This window comes from Zonotrichia leucophrys, chromosome 15 (assembly GCF_028769735.1).
Source record: "Zonotrichia leucophrys gambelii isolate GWCS_2022_RI chromosome 15, RI_Zleu_2.0, whole genome shotgun sequence".
Classification (NCBI taxonomy): domain Eukaryota; kingdom Metazoa; phylum Chordata; class Aves; order Passeriformes; family Passerellidae; genus Zonotrichia; species Zonotrichia leucophrys.
Genome location: NC_088185.1, coordinates 6,805,984 through 6,823,206, shown reverse-complemented (window position 1 = coordinate 6,823,206; position 17,223 = coordinate 6,805,984). Strand labels below are relative to the sequence as shown.

The window sequence follows — 17,223 nt, the reverse complement described above, 5'->3', positions numbered from 1 at the left end:
GGCTCGGCTCGGCTCGGCTCGGCACGGCACGGCCGGCTCGGCTCGGCACGGCTCGGCTCGGCTCGGCTCGGCTCGGCACGGCACGGCACGGCTCGGCTCGGCTCGGCACGGCACGGCACGGCTCGGCTCGGCTCGGCTCGGCTCGGCTCGGCTCGGCTCGGCTCGGCTCGGCTCGGCACGGCTCGGCTCGGCTCGGCTCGGCTCGGCTCGGCTCGGCTCGGCTCGGCACGGCACGGCTCGGCACGGCGCGCCATGCTTCGCAGCGGCCCCGGCGCGGGGCTCGTCCTGGCGGCGGCCGCGGCGCTCTGCCTCGGCGGGGCGGGAGCCAAGGTAACCCCGGCACCGGCGGCACCGGCCCCCGCCCGCACCGGGCCGGGCAGCGGCGAGCCCGGCGGAAAGGGAGAGCCCCGCCGGGAGGAGGGGAGGGACCGGCAGTCCCGGGGCCAGAGGCGCAGCAGAGCTGCCGGCAGCCGGGTGAGGGGTGCGCCGGGGCTCCCGGGACCGGGGATACGCCGCGGACACCGGCAGGAGGGATGGAGCGGGGCGGGGGCGGCTGCGGGTCCCTTCGGCCCCTGTGTTTCGGTGTTTGGGTGTGGGGTGGCCGGGGACTCGCCCCGGAGTGCAAAAGGCACAGCGAGACGTGATGCTCCGGGACTCCAGGTCAGCCCCACCGCTTCGGTACAGCCGGACCCGAAATCCGGGAAAGCCCAGGGACTACGGATTCCCAGCAGAAATGGGAACATTTGCCCAAAGGCATCTCTGCCACGGGCACAGCCTGGCTTGGGGAGTCCAAATCAGATACCTCGTGCTGCTTTACTGTCACCGCTCTGTGCGCCTCGGCTGTAGCAGGGGGAGCAGGTAACTCTGCCAGGGACAGGTAGAGCTGCCAGGGCAGGGATCCGGGCAGGGCTGACAGGGCACGGGGAGCTGAGAGCGGCACCCGAGCTGCGGTGGAAAGGCAGGGGAGGGAACACGGAGCACCCCACAACCAGGAGCAGCTGCAGAGCAGCCGCTCTGAGCTTTGGGAAGGATGAGCAGTCCTGGTCCTGCTGAAGGGAGTGGGACTTTTCCTATGGACCCTGAGAGAACCACGCTTTGACACTTCTAGTAGAGATTCTCAATTCTATAAATCATGAGCCACTAAAGTGTAAGAAAATATAGTTGCATACATTTATGTCTTGCTACATATATCTGTATATATAAAGGAAAAAAAGGTCTGGGGTTGCTATCTCTGGTGGCAAACAGCATTATAATTCTGCCTGATAAAGTAATTCCCTGCCACAGCACACAAACACGCAGCAATGACTGTGGTTGAAATGAAGATGTTTTATCTCACTTTGGTATCCTAGTGAAGATAGCTACAGTGAGAACTTAATTAAGCCACATTTCTGGCTCTGAAATACTAACTTTACCAAGATCTATTGAATTGTATGGTTGTGGGGCTTTGTATTTTGTTTCTCTTTCAAGTCAGGATTGCATTGCAGAATGCAAGCTTACCGTCATCCAGTTGCATACCTCTCTTATTAAACTGCATAACTTACTTGCTTCCCTGAATTATTACATCCTTCCTGTGCTGCTTCTCTTCTGTCTTTGTACAGTAGTGAGGAGCAAGTACTGGCTGTGTGCTGTGCATTTGGGGGTGAAAGGCAATGGTGGGACTCTAAATGCATCAGCAAACTCTCTAATTTTTGCTAATTTTTCTCTGATGTTTCTTAGTCAACTTCAATTGTTCTCTAACTCTGAAATCAGGAGTGTTTGATTTCACACCAGGCAGTAACTGAACTAAAGTATTGACCAACAGCATTACAGAAAAGAAACTGCCTCCTCAATGAAGAAGCATCAGCCTCCTGCCTGCTTTCCCCAACTTGACTTCTTGCTGAGAAATTGTTCTTTTGATTACATTGTTTATAGGCTCTTAACATACTGGTCAATTCCTTTTGCAGAATGAAAAGCATTTTCTATTGCTTATCTTCCTCAATGTGGCAGGGAGTTCTGTGTCCAAACAGACGTGTGTGTACATCCCTTGCTCCCTGTTTTTATTATTTCTTGGAGTAAGTTGCACTTGCTCTTCACTCATCAAGGACTGCACTGTGCTGCGTGGGCGTCACTATTTTTATCTTTTTGGCTACACTGATAGTGTTGCTATGCTAGTAAAGAAATATACATCCCACTCTAAGTTAGTGGTTCAAATGTAGTTCAGTTTTTATCAGTTGAAAAAAGGTATTCAACGATTTTTGTGAAATTTTTTGTCTTCTGGCTTAGAGTTAACAATGTAAACACATAACAGAAACTCCCTTGGCAAGGGTAAAGTCTGAATGAGGTACAGGGAACTGAATTCTTCTTTTCATCCAGGAAGGTGGTCTCTGCCAGTAAGAGCTGAGAAAATTTGTGATGCTGTGAGGTAGCGTGGATGTTTGCAACATGTTTTGTGGCAAAGTAGAGCTCTCTCTGGAATCCTTCACCAAGTACTCCAGCAATTTAAAAGTAGGAGTTAGATCAAATGAAAGAAAATGTGAAGATAAGGTGCATGATGTTTCCTCCTGCGTGTCTGTATCAAATGGAACAAGATGTGCAGATAAGCAGCTTGTTTATCCTGAAGGAAGAATGTAAGCCTGATGAAAGAGTAACACAGTCAAAATTATGTCTCTGTATGTCCATTAAATATTATCTGTTTAATCAAATCCCTGTGGAGGAGTTCTCTATGCCAGTGCCATCCTTCATCTGGTATTCTTCTGTTCACTTGCTGGCTTAAAGAAAAAAAATCAAGCCTTTCTTGTTCTGTTTAAGAGAAGAAGTCTTAGCAATCCAAGACCCTCTAGTGAAAGTCTTAGTCCTTTACCCAGCAAGAACTATGGCAAAATTCCTGCTGGTTTCAGAGGGAGCAGGATCCTTCCCAAGATCAGTGAAAGATTAAAAAAAATTCAACTACTAAAATATGCACCTCAATTAGCAAAGAATGTGGCCTGATTAGTAAAGTGTATGAAATTTCAGCTATTAAATTCTACAGCCCCGATCAACAAAGCACGCTGCACAGTTGGCAATGTATCCAGAATCTCAACTACTGTACTAGTCTCCTACCAGATCAACCAAGCATGCAGCTGAATCAGTAAATTATGCAACTGGAGCAGCAAAATATGCACTTCTCATTGGGGCAGGAGGATAGGGAAGGTCTCAAATGTTTTAAATTGGCACACAATAGGTCTGTCAGTGGTCAGCATCTGCCTTGAGAAAAGTACGGGCAAAATAAGTAACTTTTGCTAAGTCTTTCTGGACCCTTGCTGGAGTGGAAATGTCCCTCAAATAGCTTAGTGTTTGTTAGCAGCAGTTCCATTCTTTACCAGATGTGCTGCACATCTGGTTCCAATCCCAGCAGCTGCCAGGTGTGGGGGTTATTTTAGTAACACTTTAATGGGATTTTTAGGTCCAGGTAGCTTTTGCTTTATTCCTCACTGTAAAGCACTGGGTCTGCACACCAGGCTGTATTTCTGTCTCAAGAAATGAAGCCAGTCAAGAAAAATAAGGCACCTTCAAAGAACCTGAAAGTTTTGTTGGCAGTGGACTTCATATCTATTAATCTCTCCACTGTTTGTGAAAGTACTTTGTGCTTGAGGAGCAGAGAAATGATGGGTCTTTCCTGTTCTCTTTGTATCTTGATTAATTGCCATAACTGCATCCTATTGTGTTTACAATGTATCTTGGCAGATCAGATGTTTACTGTGCACAGAGTTTGGATGTTTGGCCAGTTTGGGGAGCAGCTGTCTTCATATATTCTGAAGCAGTAGAGCTGTTTCTCCCTAGCCTCCGTGTATGTGCTTTAAAAATCCAGTCACAGTGGCTGGTTCTGAACTTCAGAAGCTGTTTTTTCTTTAAATTATTAATTTTTCTTTATACAGAAGACCTGCAGGTTGTCATATTTTAATAAAGATACAGTTTCAGCGTTTCTATAAACCACTTTTTGGGTTTGTTTTTGTTTGTTTGTTTGTTTGTTTGTTTTTTTAATATCTGGAAGTAAATGGTGTTAAACTGCCTGGGCTCAAGCAAGGTGTGAGAATTGCTTTGTTTTATTGCACTGTTCACTTTAGCACCCAGGAGCCTGAAACATTATTTGAGTCTAAAAATTATCTGGACTTGGGTTTTTTGTTGCTTTGGTTCATTTTTTTATGACTTTGGTTTTTCTGTTGTTGTTGTTGTTTAGCTGGGTTTTTTTTAATCCACTAAATTTGGTTCATAAAGCTGGCTTGCATTGGATTTCTTATTTACCAAATTTCTGCCTCATTTCCAAGTCAGTTCAATGAATGATCCTATTTAGTTCTTTTTCCTGTCTAAAATATTTCCTACTGAGTCCAGAGCAGTGCCCTTAAAACATAATTGATTTGGGTCATTGAACCCTTATTTTTCATGCATGTTAGTTTACATCCCGCCACTGGTCTGACTGGTATTTAAATTAGAAAATTGCAGGCGGATTTCTTCTAGAGGCTAAAGTTCACGTGGAGTCTCTGGCAAAATAAGATCCTGGAGCACATATCCCTGGAACTGGGCAATGATTTGTAACTCTTTTTTAATTCTGTCTGGCCAGAGTGTTATAAATCTGGCGCTCGCTTGTTAGCTTCACGCTAAGCAGCAATAATGTCCACAGTGTTTTAGTCCTGATAATTCTAATTACGGAAGCACTGGAGGAGCTGAAAGCTGAGAAGATGGGCAAGGCTGGCCTCAAGTGCTGCACAGCACAGGGGATTCTCTCTTTGTAGGGCTGAACCATAATTCTCTTGCTCACAAAGGCCAGCAATGGGAGCAGCAGCCAAGGTAAGAGAAACAAGCCAGGGGCAGAACATTTCTGGAATTTTGTGGGTAATCTTTGTGTAGAAGGGGCTAAATGATTGTAGTGCTGGTAGAGATACAACCATCCTTGGGGTGAAAACGCTGAAATAATTTATTTCCTTACTATCTGAGAGCAAACAATCCTGTTGCACTGGCTTGCAAAGAGCCAGCAAACAAACTTTCCTGTGGTAGCCGATAATTACTATTCTCTCCTCTGCTTTTTTGTATGACAGACCAGGAATGGTGGTAAAATATTCAGGTCTCTTTCTTCCTGCCTCCCTTTCTTCATTAAAAAAAAAGGAACTCATGGCATATTTTGTACCAGTGGCTCCCCAGCAGTAGTGTAGCTAGACCAGGTCTGGTGCAGCAGTTCTTGCCATTGCACACTGTCCTTTGTATGCACTGATATCATAGATCTATAAATGATAAATATTCAGCCTGGTGTTTGGATGCTTGCTAGAGTATGGGAATCACTAAATAGAAAAGTCATTCTCTTGTACAAATTCATGGCAGGAGAAGGGTGGAACAGGGACAGGGCACTGCAGGGACTTTCATTAATGTGGGTAATAACTTTACAGCAGTAGGGAGAAGCCTGAGTGTCAGCCTTGGTTTCAAACTCAGTGTAAGAACATTATCATTCCTCTTACAAGCTCTCAGCAGCAAATGGCCCCATGGTTCATTCTGAATATCCTTCCTCACGTCATTGCCAATGGAAAGGAGGTTGCAGTTTTGAGAGAAGCAAAAGCTAATTTGCCTGTATTTCCTTTCTAGAGTTCTTGGAGCCCTACTGGAGCTCACAGAAGTAATCTGAGGCTTCAGGAGGATTTAAATCAGGCCATAAGTACTGCTGGCTTGGATTAGTAATGATGTGCATTGAGGACAACATCTGTATTTGGGTTTGGGTGGAGCCCTTTCATGGTGGAAGAGTTGGTAATACTTTTACAGTACCTTTCATCAGAGCATTTCAGAGTTCCACAAATATCTAATTACAGAAACTATTAAACTAAGTGAAATCCTTGGTCCTGGGGGAGTACAGGCAGTACCATTATGCTTCAATAGAAAGCAGGGGTGGGTGGTGTTCAAAGTGGCAAAACAAAAGCAATTTTTCACATGCAAGCCATAACCTGCTACACTATCTCATTTTCATCCTGTGTTTTACTCCTCTCATTTCTTTATATTAGCAGACAGGTTTCAACACCAAATGAGCTCAACAAAATGGGCTGCTGTCAGAACTACTGTCGGCTCTTAGGAAGGGATTTTGGAAGTTCATCCATCTCTTACTGATCTGTTTTTGAAGTATTTGTATTTCTTTATTCTGTTAAGGTGCAGCAGGACTTAGCTAGGGGCAGGTGCCAATAATGACAGTTTCTTGGGATGACATGCCCCTGAAAGTCCAGGCTGATCCAAATCCCAGGAAGTTGGTCACAGCCTTTCCAAGGGCAGTGTGCCTGCTCTGTGCTGTGCTTCATTTGGGATTAGCAGTGGGAGATCTAATCCGTTTATTCTACTTAAGTCCATCTCTCTCCTGGTCTTGGTTGGTAAATATTCCACTGTTTAGAGACTGAGTTTTTATTAAAGGGATTTTTTGACTAAAAACTTGAAGCCTTTAGTGGTAGGACTGAGGCTCAAAGCCCAGGCTGCCCATGCCCTTGACTTGCTCCTGTGCTCCAGATCTGCATGGGTGGGCACCTCAGGTAAATCTGAGCCTTCACTATTTGAATACAAGGGCCCCAAGGAGCTGCTCATCAAGACTGACTTTAAATGCGAGCTTAGCAGGCTGAACACTTTGATTTGCCTCTAAAATCAACAGTAACTTATTCCAGGTTTCCTGGTTGGAACTTGAATGGGGAAGAAGAAAGGACGTCTGCAAAACAGATTTATTTAGGAAAACAAACTGCTCACTGGTTGGGACCCTGTAACAACAAACCCAGGCTAAGTTTTTCCTCTGTCTGCAGTATCTGTGATAATTTTTTCAGCTTTCTCCCAACCCTCCCTGCTGTGCCCTCATGGTCTCTCCTTATGTGTAAGCAATAAAGTAAAATTTACAAGCATCCTGCTCTCTGAAATCCTGGCAAAGACAGAGTATTGGAAATTTCCCTTTCCAGAGTGCACAAGAGGGAACTAATCCTGGGAGGACAAGGTGGAGAGAAGTGCTGTTGTTTGTTTACCATCCAAAACCAAGGATGAGCACTCAGACTGTAGCAGACCCCTGGATGCTCCAGCTCCAGCTGCAGCAATGGCTCATGTGGAAGCCCAGCTAAAAAGATTGCATGAAAGGGAGAGGGCTTTTCTTTGCTTGCATTTGAAAAATCACTACCCATGTCTTCTGCACAAGCCCTCCCACCTGCTAGTGACATTTAGTGACACAACAACCTGGTTCCCAAAAGGCTGGGATAACAGCTCTGCAGCAGAAATGGTGACACAGAATATTTGCAGGTTTGGCATTCACATCTGGAATGTTTCCTTCTCCATATGTTTGTACAATAGGCTTCCAGCATGTGAAACATCTGAAGTGTCTGAATGAAACAATAGGGTCATGTAGCTGGAAGTCCAAGCACAAACAGCTCTTCTTTTGCCAGGCCAGTTTATATGTACAAGTCTGTGTTTTATTTGCTTTTAAAAATCCAGGTTTATTTCCCAGGAAGTGGGCAGCAAATTTGCCTTTCAATTTTCCTTTTTCCTGTTTCTTGTCCTTTCAAAATGAAACAAAGCAGTTCTGGGCACCTAAGTTGCATATGGATTTCATCATTTAAATCTCCCTCATGTATTTGGGAGGTGATATATTTGAAGTTAATTTGGGAACATTCATTTTACAAATTCCTATGGATATACATAACTTGTTGAAGGATGTTCAATTTTTATACTAAACTCCACAAGTAAACTTTTGCTGCAGGACTATAGCTTTTGTTTTGTTATATAATCCATCTGGTTACCAAACAGTAGAAAACAATCTGACCATGTTTTCTACTCTTTAATTTGAACTGCTTTAAACTGCTCAATTTATAGAAAATGAAAACCAGATTGATCTTCTGGAAATTGCCCCATCACCCCTGCCAGTTCCCACCAACCCTATAATTTACTATTAATTTTTCTATGGTGTGTTGTGTACACTTTGTTAATGAGAACTTGCTCCAGTCGAGAATAGACCTATGTGACCTATTAAAGCCCTGAAGCAAATGGCCATGGCATCTTGAACTCTTCATTACACTGCCTTACTTTTATTTACCATGGTCCCATCATATTCAGGATTATTTGCCTGAGGAGACACTCTAAATGATGCCTTTGTTTCTCTTTCTAAGGCTTTACATTTTTTTGTATGTTTGAATGAGGGTATTTTCTGAAAAAGGAACCCAACAAACTAGAACAGCTTTGTGTAGATGAAGGATCTTACTTGATAGGGCATCTTGCATCTTTGTTGGAGAATCTCTGTTTGTTTGCCGAGTGTCCAGTCACAAGAGTTAGCTTTGTTCTTCCCCCCCTGCAAGGATTAGACTGAAAGGTCCACAAGAAAAGGCTGGGAATTCCAGCACTCCTGGTGGATGTTATGTCAGATAGGTTGTGTGCTTCCCTGGGCATAAAAGCTGATGTTGTGATGAAAGGGGAAAGCCGTTGTTCAGACTGCTCTTCCAGGGACATGAATCACATTTGTTGCATGAGCATAGCACAATAAATTTATGAGGCAGTTATGGGAGGCTTCTGCTTAAAATAGTTCTGCGTTATGGGTGGAATGGTTACAGTCCCCAAGGGAACACTGCCTAGTCAAGTGGGTATTTCCAAGCACTGGATTTGCATATTTTAAATAGATTTTTCAAACCATTTGATAGAAAAACAATCTGGCTTTTGTCCTTTCAGACTGAAATGAGAAGAAGGAAATTAATATTGTAATGTGGGACTCCAGTCAAGATAGAGAAAAGTTCAGAATAAGACCTGGCACTTGGTTTCTCATAAAAGCACCTGGATGTAAATGAAATTGAAGAAAAAATGTCCTGTGCCTTGGCCTAGGTCTCTTCCAGAGCACTTCTATCTGTATTTCACACTCTACAACATTTTATCCACTTCATAAGTGTGTCTGCACCTTGACATGCAACAACTACTGAGTAATCAGTGAATGCTAGCATTGCTCCTGTAATGATAACTTCAGTCTGAGAATCTGACAGGTAGCAAATGTACCCATGAGCTGCCAAGCCCAGAGAAAAACTATTCATCATAAGCATCTCTAGCTCTAAAAATATAGATCATAGCTGTAACTTGTAAGAGATCTTGTAGGTGAATCCAACTCCATCCTAATTAGAGAATTGAAAGGGGAGAAGTGAAACTTCTGCCTATTTGTGATGTGGTGGAAAAGAACAAGAATTCTTTTCAATGTTCTGAGGCTTCACCTCTGAGCCCTTGTGTGGCTGAGTGAGCAATGAGCTCCTGCAGTCCCACCTTTGCTGGGAGGGGGGCATTCTCTTCCAGAGGGCACTTCAGACCATCTCTAACTATTGCTCTGAATCTCCCTCTGTAGGAAACAACTGTGGCTTCTGCCTGCAGAAGGAAATGAGCTCAATTAGCCAGCATTCCTTGCACCCAGAGCTGGGTGCTCCTCATCTAATACAGGAATCTTGCAGCAGATACTCAAAAAGGTCAGTGGCTGCTGCAGAAAAATCTGCCCAGTGCTCATAACTCTGGTGTAGGCTGGCATCTCTGGCCTAATGAGGATGAACTGATTTTCCTTCTCCCCAGAACCTCCCAAAAGCAGCAGAACATTCTGCTGCCTTTACCCTGCATGCTCTGAAGGCGAGCAATGAAATGTCAATGTATGCTCAGGCTGCACATACTGCTGATCATGCTATGGAAAACTGGCTGTTCCATGGGTGATTGTTCACAAAACAGCCCCTGCTTGTGTCCCTGGGAACAAGCATTTTTTTGTTGTTTGGGAACAAGCATCTCTGGAGTTAAATGAGGAGGGCTGTTGTTCTCCCCAGTGCCTGGTGGTTGTCGGACTGCCCGTGTTTGTTTTTTTGTGATTTTCCTTTTCCCCACCTCCTGCTCTGAGCCAGGATCAAGGAGGAGGGATGGTGACCTCATGGTGCAGTTATGCAATCTGCCAAGGCCAGGTATCAAAACACAGTGCAGCTGTGGAGCTGGGACCTCGCTGTGCCTGGGGGCCCTGGCCTCCTGGCTCTAATGAGATCACTGACCTTCTCCTGCAGCTGCTTTGATTCCCAGGCAGTTGTTGTGGCCATGCCTGCCTAACGGTTTGGAAAGCTGCTGCAGGGAATGCTGCATCCACAGGCAGCCTCTGGGAGCTGGCCTGGAGACCTACAGCAGGTGAGGGTACCCTGAGCCCCACCAGCCTCTTGCCATTCCAGCAGAGCTTGTTTGCCTCCATCCAAGGCTATGAAAACATTCCTTCCCCCCTGATTATTCTTTTTTTTTGGTAGGAAGTGAGGAGAAGGTTGCCTGTTCTCCAGTGAAATAAAGCAGTGCCTTCCCAGCAATCTTCTTGTGATGCTTGAGCTGCAGCAGAGTCACATATGGGAAGAATAAGAGGGAATAGCATGTCTGCAGTCTGAGGCACATTTGGGCCTCCAAGTCCTCAAGTCTCATTCAGACTTTGCATTCTTTGCTCTAATTGCTGAACTGCATTCCTGCTTCCTTCCCCTACTCTTCTAGCAGTATTTTTGTTTTCCTTCTCTCCTTCACTAAAAGGCTTTCACAGCCTCCTTCCCTTCCTGCCTGCATATTTATTCTCTTCAAATGTCCTGCAAATTATTAAAACCAATAAAAAAGCTCAGAGATAAATGTGAAAACAGGGCCCTGTGAAGCTGTCTGATGTGTGCCAAGAAGGAATACAAGACAAGTCCATTTCCTGAAAATGGGATTTGCAGAGTGGAAATGTCACATCCATAATCACTTTCATGTGGTGAAACTGCTGCTGCCCACCACTAAAATAACAGAGCATCTGTTATAAAATGTGGGTTTGGTTTTGCTTAAATCCAGCAGGTTGCACTCATTTCAAGAATTATTAGGTCCTCGTTTAAAAGCATAAGTGCGACTGCTCTGGTACCATAAATGTATTAAAAGCAAATGTATGCTCAGCCCAGCCTGAGTCCCACACTGAGCCCTGTTCAGAGCTTGTTTGTGTGAATGGGAGAACATTCATGTGTGCAGGAGGTGGGTTTGTGTTGGGAAGGCAAGGGAGACCCCTCAGCAAGCAGGGTACTCCCAAAATTGATGGAAACTCTTTTTTGGAGATCAAGCTGAAAAATAATTTCAAATAAAGATTAAAAAAAATGGAGACAGGGGAAGCTAATAACTAAACAAAGTGTCAGCAAGACTGACCTGCTTGTGCTAACTCTGCTACTTTCAATCATCCAGAGACACTTGAAGAGCTGCCCTAATGTGGGATGAGAGAGTCTCCTTTTGCTGTTGCCTCATGCTTCAAACAGCAAAGGCAATTTGGCAGGGAGGGAAGTGGTGATTCCAAGGCATTTCTAGGAACTCTTGTACTGCCAGGTGGAAAAAATAGGTTAGATGTGCTGCAGCTGTATCTAGTTCATTCTAATGGAAGAAAATAAACCTTGCATGCAATGATGAGCTGAAAATGCAAAATTAAATAGAGCAATAATTTTCCAAAGTCTCTGATTAACTTTGTCCTGTGCTTGGAAAAAGTCCTACCAGCTTTGATGTCTAGATCAGTCAGCTAGTGAAGGAAATGTGGTCACTTCTTAAACCAACAGACTGGAGTTTTCTATCTCACTCTTGGGATAGTCTTTCCTCAGATCCTGTATTTGATGAGCATCCAAAAAGCTCAGACTTCCCTAGCTTGGAAATACTGTGAGAGGAAAACTTGGGGCTTTTGCTGGCAACCACAAGAATCGTGTTTCTGGTAGCTTTGCAGGCAGTTCCAGCCATGTCAGCAAGTAAAGACTTGTCTTTATTTTGTTTTTCCCTTGTAAGCTGGGATTGTGGAATGACAACTTTCCCTTTTTCCTTCTCATTTTCTTTTTAAAACCCCAAGTTTAGCATTTTCTCTCTGCTCTGGCTGAATGTTTGGGCCACTTCATATTTCACCCCAGGTGGGTGGCTCTGTTCAAGTGTCCTCAGGAGCCCGAGTGATCTTTCACTTGGAGTGAACTTCCTAAGCTTGGAGGGGAGAAGGGGGAGGTAGCTGGGATGCCATAGCTCTCCCTCTGTGTTTTGAGCAAAGATTCTGGTGTAGCCAGAGCTTTAAAGAGGTCCCTTGGGCAGGATAAATGTGAAGGAGCTGGTGAAGGAGCCTTGGAGCATTTCCAGCTCTTTGAAAGAAGCACACGTGTGTGTGCATGTGTGCACATGAGATGTTTTTAATTTTGGAGGGGTGAGTGATCCCAAATAAAGCTTGCTGGATTTTCATCCCACTGATGCTATGTTGAGCTCAGATGGCTAAATTTAATCATCCAGGCTGAACAATCTTGGATGCTAAGACTGCATCCATCTCTGTGCAGGAACTATTTGCTCACCCCTGTGGCTTCTGTGGAATCAGCTGTAGGCTGACCAGGTAAGGCCGCTGTGGGATGCCCATACACTGCCTGTTCTGGCACTAGGCAGCTGCAGTGGATTTTGATTTTTAAATTAAGCAAAAAATATCCACCTGTGGAGTAATTCTTTCTTTTCTACTCTTAGAATTGTTTAAGTAGTGGGGCTATTTTACAGGAAGGGACAAAACATAAAATAACCCTCTGATTCAAATAATGGGATCATAACCAAATATCCTCTCTTCAGAATGATTTTTAAAGGGCCTAAGGTCTGCATGAAAAGCTTCTATCCTCACCTCCACTCATTACTCCAATACCATTTTTTCCCCCTTCAAGCAAAGACCAAAAAGCCCTTTTACTTGGATAAGGAGTTAATACACATCTGTGCTTGAAAAGACTAATAAATGCAGCACTTCTTCATGTTCAGTCAGTTTGAAATATTGTGGATTATTCCTACGCTTGTTTCTAAAAAGAAGTGGAAGTGACATTTTTAAATCTGCCTGAAACTCAAAATACATGTGAGAAATGCACAGAAGTTGAGATGTGCATAAAGCATTAATGAGGGCAAAGTGGGTTATGAACTCTGCACATCATTTCCGTGCAAGCCTGCAGCTGGGTACCTCTGTTAGGTGAGTGCTTTGGCCCCAAGGATGTAGTGGAAATTCAGTGGCTCAGCTGTGTGTTTTCTTTGCTGAGCTCTGACTCTGGGTATGCACCACAAGAACTTGCTATTTCTTGGGTATTTTATAAAAGAAAACAAGCTACATTGAATAGTCCCAAGCCAGAGAATCTGAGATTGTGCTCACAGAGGAATATCAAACATCAAGACAGGATGTTCTCCTTCCCCTTCTTTGAAATAAATATACTTTAAAATAAACAGTCTTTGGGATGCAAGTGAGACAGTGTCCTCTAGGATGTTGAAACCAGCATTAACACGAGTGAAGAAAGAGAAGCAAAATCTAAGAACACAACTGGGCTGAGGATTTCCCTGCCCAGGCCCTTGCATCACTTTGTTTCCACTTCTCTTCACTAGGGCTTGTCTCTTTACAGGCTGAGCCACATGGCCATGGCCACCTTCTCTGTCACAGCATCCTCCAGGTTCCCTCTGGGCTCCCAGCACCACCTCAGGCCAGCAGCACTTCTCTCCTGCAGGCAGGACAGAGAAACCAAGCCTTGCCTGCTCCCTGTGGTTCAGGCAGAGCCTGGTACCCATCACTGAACAGGCTGTGGGCCAGCTAGAGGCTGCCACAATTTGCCATTCATGGCTTTTTGCAAGATCTCTGCAGGTTTTGGGCATGGGGTTGCTCTGAGCTGCTGCAAGAACTTATCCTGTCCTGGCAGAGTGAGGAGCTTGCTTCTGAACATGCTTCAGGTCCAGCTCTAGCCTGGTGCCTTGTTGGGGAGTAATTGTGACTAAAGGGTGATAATTGTATTATTAAATTAAATAAATCTTGTAGAGAGTGGGATTCCTTAGAATGCGTTGATTCCCTGACAATGTTCCTACAGGAAGAATGCAGAGGCTCCAAGCCTACATTTGTAGGTGTTGTGTGAGTGGAGAGCAGAGTTAAGAGTTATATTATATACCAGATGATGATAACTACTCTTCCCAGTGCATATTCTTGGGTGGGCTGTATGGTAAAATCCCATCTGGCCAAAACAATAATTTTCTCCTTTTTATGCATGGGAATTCTGCTTTTCATCAGTGCCTCCTGCTTCTCAAGAGCTCTTTGATGAACAGGATCCAGTCTGAAGCAGTGACACACTGGCTTTGTGCTGCACCCCTGTGTAACACAGCAGGGGCTTCTGTGTCTTGGGGAGCTGGTGCTCCTCAGGAAGCAGCTCAGATCTGGTGCCTCACTCAGATCTGGTGTCTGCACTGAGATTCTCAGCAGGGTCCTGCAGTCACTTCTGGCCACTTCTGTTCCAGCCCAGCCCAGCTTTATGTGTAATAAAACCTCCCTACAACTGCATCACACGTGGGTTTGCTCCTCAGAGGGCAGCAGAGCATTCTGAGCACCACCAGAGCAGCACTTGCACTCTCACCTTTGAGGGACAGCCACAAGGTCCTCCTTGCACTCCTCAGCCCTGTGATCCCTTTGCTTTATAACTCCTTACACATGTGTATCTTAAATAGCTCAAAGCTGATGTCAATATTAACTTCTCAGTCCAAACACCAGCACAGGAGGAGGTAAGTACATGACAATGGGGCATTTTTCAGTAATGGCACAAGATTTAAGCTTTTGAGAGGGCTGTGTAACGTCAAAGGGGGAAATGCGACATCTTGGCATGTTCTGAAATAGCCAACCATTGTGTGTGTGGCTGAGCAGCAGTAGCTGAGATTTGGGTTACTTCTAAACATACTAAATGCAGTTTCCCAGTTCCCCCAGTACAGAAGGCAGGTAGGATTTGTCTGACCATGATGGACTGGAGATTCAGTTCAACACAACTGCTGGGAACATTTGGATTCTCTGGCCAGAGAGGAAAGTATTGAAAAGCAGACAAACAGGACTGCTAATCTGGTTCTCCCTGCTCATAATTCACCTGATTGTTGTGGGCATATATCAAGTGTTGTTTTTAAAAGGACAACAACCTATCATTTGCAAAGATTAAAAATGTGCCAATATTTTTTTGCATGCATCTGTCAAAAGCTCACAAGTCTGTAGCTTGCTGCAGAAGGGAACATCTGTGTCTAATTGGCAAAACTCAGGGTTCATAATGGGTGATTGAAATGAACAAAACCATTTTGTCATTCATTCAGTTGGGGATTATAAACTAATCAGAAATCCTTTCCCCTCCCCTTCCCTCTGATCTATCTTGCATTTCCTGTCCCTTGTGTGTTTTTTTCCCTGATCTCAGAGCAAGTCTTGAATCTTTTTGGTCTCACAAGCCATAATAAATTAATGCCACAACCTTTCAGCCCTATTTCTGGAATTCACACATTGCACTCCCCCCTCTGCCCAGATTTGGGGGTGCAGAGCAGCTCTTGGGGTTTTTATTGCAGCCCGCTGGTGGCTCAAGAGGCACCTTGCATCTGAGACTCCTTGGATGTACACAGAATGTGCAAGATATTCCTCCTCAAATGATGACAGTTTGACAGATCTGAGTGAAAGGGAAAGGGAGGCAGGAAAGGGAGCTTATCCTGAGGGTGGGGGTGATGGATTTGGGGGGATGCATTTCCCCATTCAGCTCCCTGGTGCTGAATCCCACAGGACCCCCTGATCTGGTGGCTGCAGCTCTGGGGTGTTCACAAATCTCCTGGTAGTAGGGGAGGGGCTGTGAACGCCTCCAGGCGCCTTCTCAGTGTCTGAAAAAAGGCAACTGGATCAGCTCGCATCTTCCACAAAACAAAATCTCAGCCCTCAGTCGCTGCTAATTTAAGGAGGGTTGAGCCAATCTGTGATCCTCCCACATCCAGGAGTGCCACCCTGTGAGAGCAGCAGGGCTGGTGCACATCCTGCCTCCTAAACTAGGCACTTATTTTAGGGCAACAGTTGGGTGGTGTTTGCTGTTTCTTGCTATGCAAATTCTTGTTTAAAAGTGAGCTCAGAACATTGGTGTGGAACAAAGGCAAGAGTGCACCAATATGCTGGGATGAAGGGAAGGAATACAAGAGAAGTAACAGAAAATCCCTCTGTTCTTCTTCCAAGTGTAAGAGGCATCCTCTCCCTGAGGAAAGAGGAGCATATTCCCTGGAAAACAGCAAGTTTTCAGTAAAATCCAAGTGGCAACAGCTGTATCTATAATTTTGGTGTGAATTAGTATATGGATCTAACTGTTAGGACCTGTGGCCTCTTAAATTGACATAAAGTTTTGCTTGTTTCCCCTGGATTTTTACCATGAATTAACCAATCCAGACCGAACCCCAACTATTTACCTCTTGGAGAAAAGATCAGTAAATTTCTATTAATATGTTTTGGTTTTACATGTGGGACTCCTAAGGCATTAGACAGAGAATAATATGTGTGTGGCAATGAATGTGGTTTCTTTTCCACTTGAGACTTCCAGCCATAATCCAGCCCAGGTGCCTTAAATGAGCAGCCTGTGGTTTATTCCACTATAATTAACATAAGCTTTGATTTAGATGACACTTTTACAAGTCAAATATTGGGTTCCAAGTTGAACACAGAACACAGTTTCCACCCAGGTTACTGTTTTGGTCCTTTTCTGTGGCCATCCTGCATCCACCCTGAAATCCCCCAGAATATCAGCAGCACCTGCTGCAAAACAAAGGTTGTGCCTCACAGAACAGGTCTGGCTTTTTGTTTCTATTTAGGAGCTTTAAACTTTTGGTGTTCCTTTTTTTCCTTCCCATTTCAATATGAGCCAAGGGGAGGGACCAAGAGAAAAAAAATCTGGAGTATTTTGATCTTTGTGGCTTTATATGGACTTCATAAGCTTCGTTTATTCTACTGCCAAGTTCCTTTGTGTTTAAATAGATAACAGACCAAGACAACTAATCATTTCCAATAAAAAAACCACACCAAACCCAAAGCATTCCCTTTCTTTTCCAATTAATGCTCGTAAACCCATGCTCCTAGACCAGGCTTGTGACCTAAGCACTTCTGGGGTTTTTTTTCTTTCCCTTTTCAAAAACAATTGCCTAAGGCACAGACTGGGCTCTGTGCTCTGTAAATTTATGAAAGAATCTTGAAAAAAGGCTCTGAGAGTGGCTTTGGGAGAAGGTAGTTGTAAATATGATGTGCAAAAGCAGCCTCATGCACCTTTAGAAAAGCACAGAATGGTGGTTTTCATGGCCACCATTTATGGACTTCCTTCCTGCTTGGAGGCTGGAGGCTATTTGTGGAGAAGGAAGAAATAGCAGATTTACATGGAACTGTCACTGTGTTATGTAAAATGCATGTTGGTTGCTGGTTTACTGGTGAGAGCTGATAGCTGCTGTCAC

General features: G+C 44.6%; 1 protein-coding gene across 1 annotated transcript in view; it reads left to right on the top strand.

Annotated features, from left to right (window-relative positions):
* The first annotated feature begins 199 nt into the window (after positions 1 to 199).
* Positions 200 to 17,223, top strand: part of LOC135454584 (uncharacterized) — a 31,582-nt gene continuing 14,558 nt past the window's right edge. The window contains exon 1 of the mRNA XM_064726853.1: positions 200 to 330. Coding sequence (XP_064582923.1) covers positions 253 to 330 — 78 coding nt within the window. The 5' untranslated portion in view covers positions 200 to 252. The remainder of the gene's footprint in view (positions 331 to 17,223) is intronic.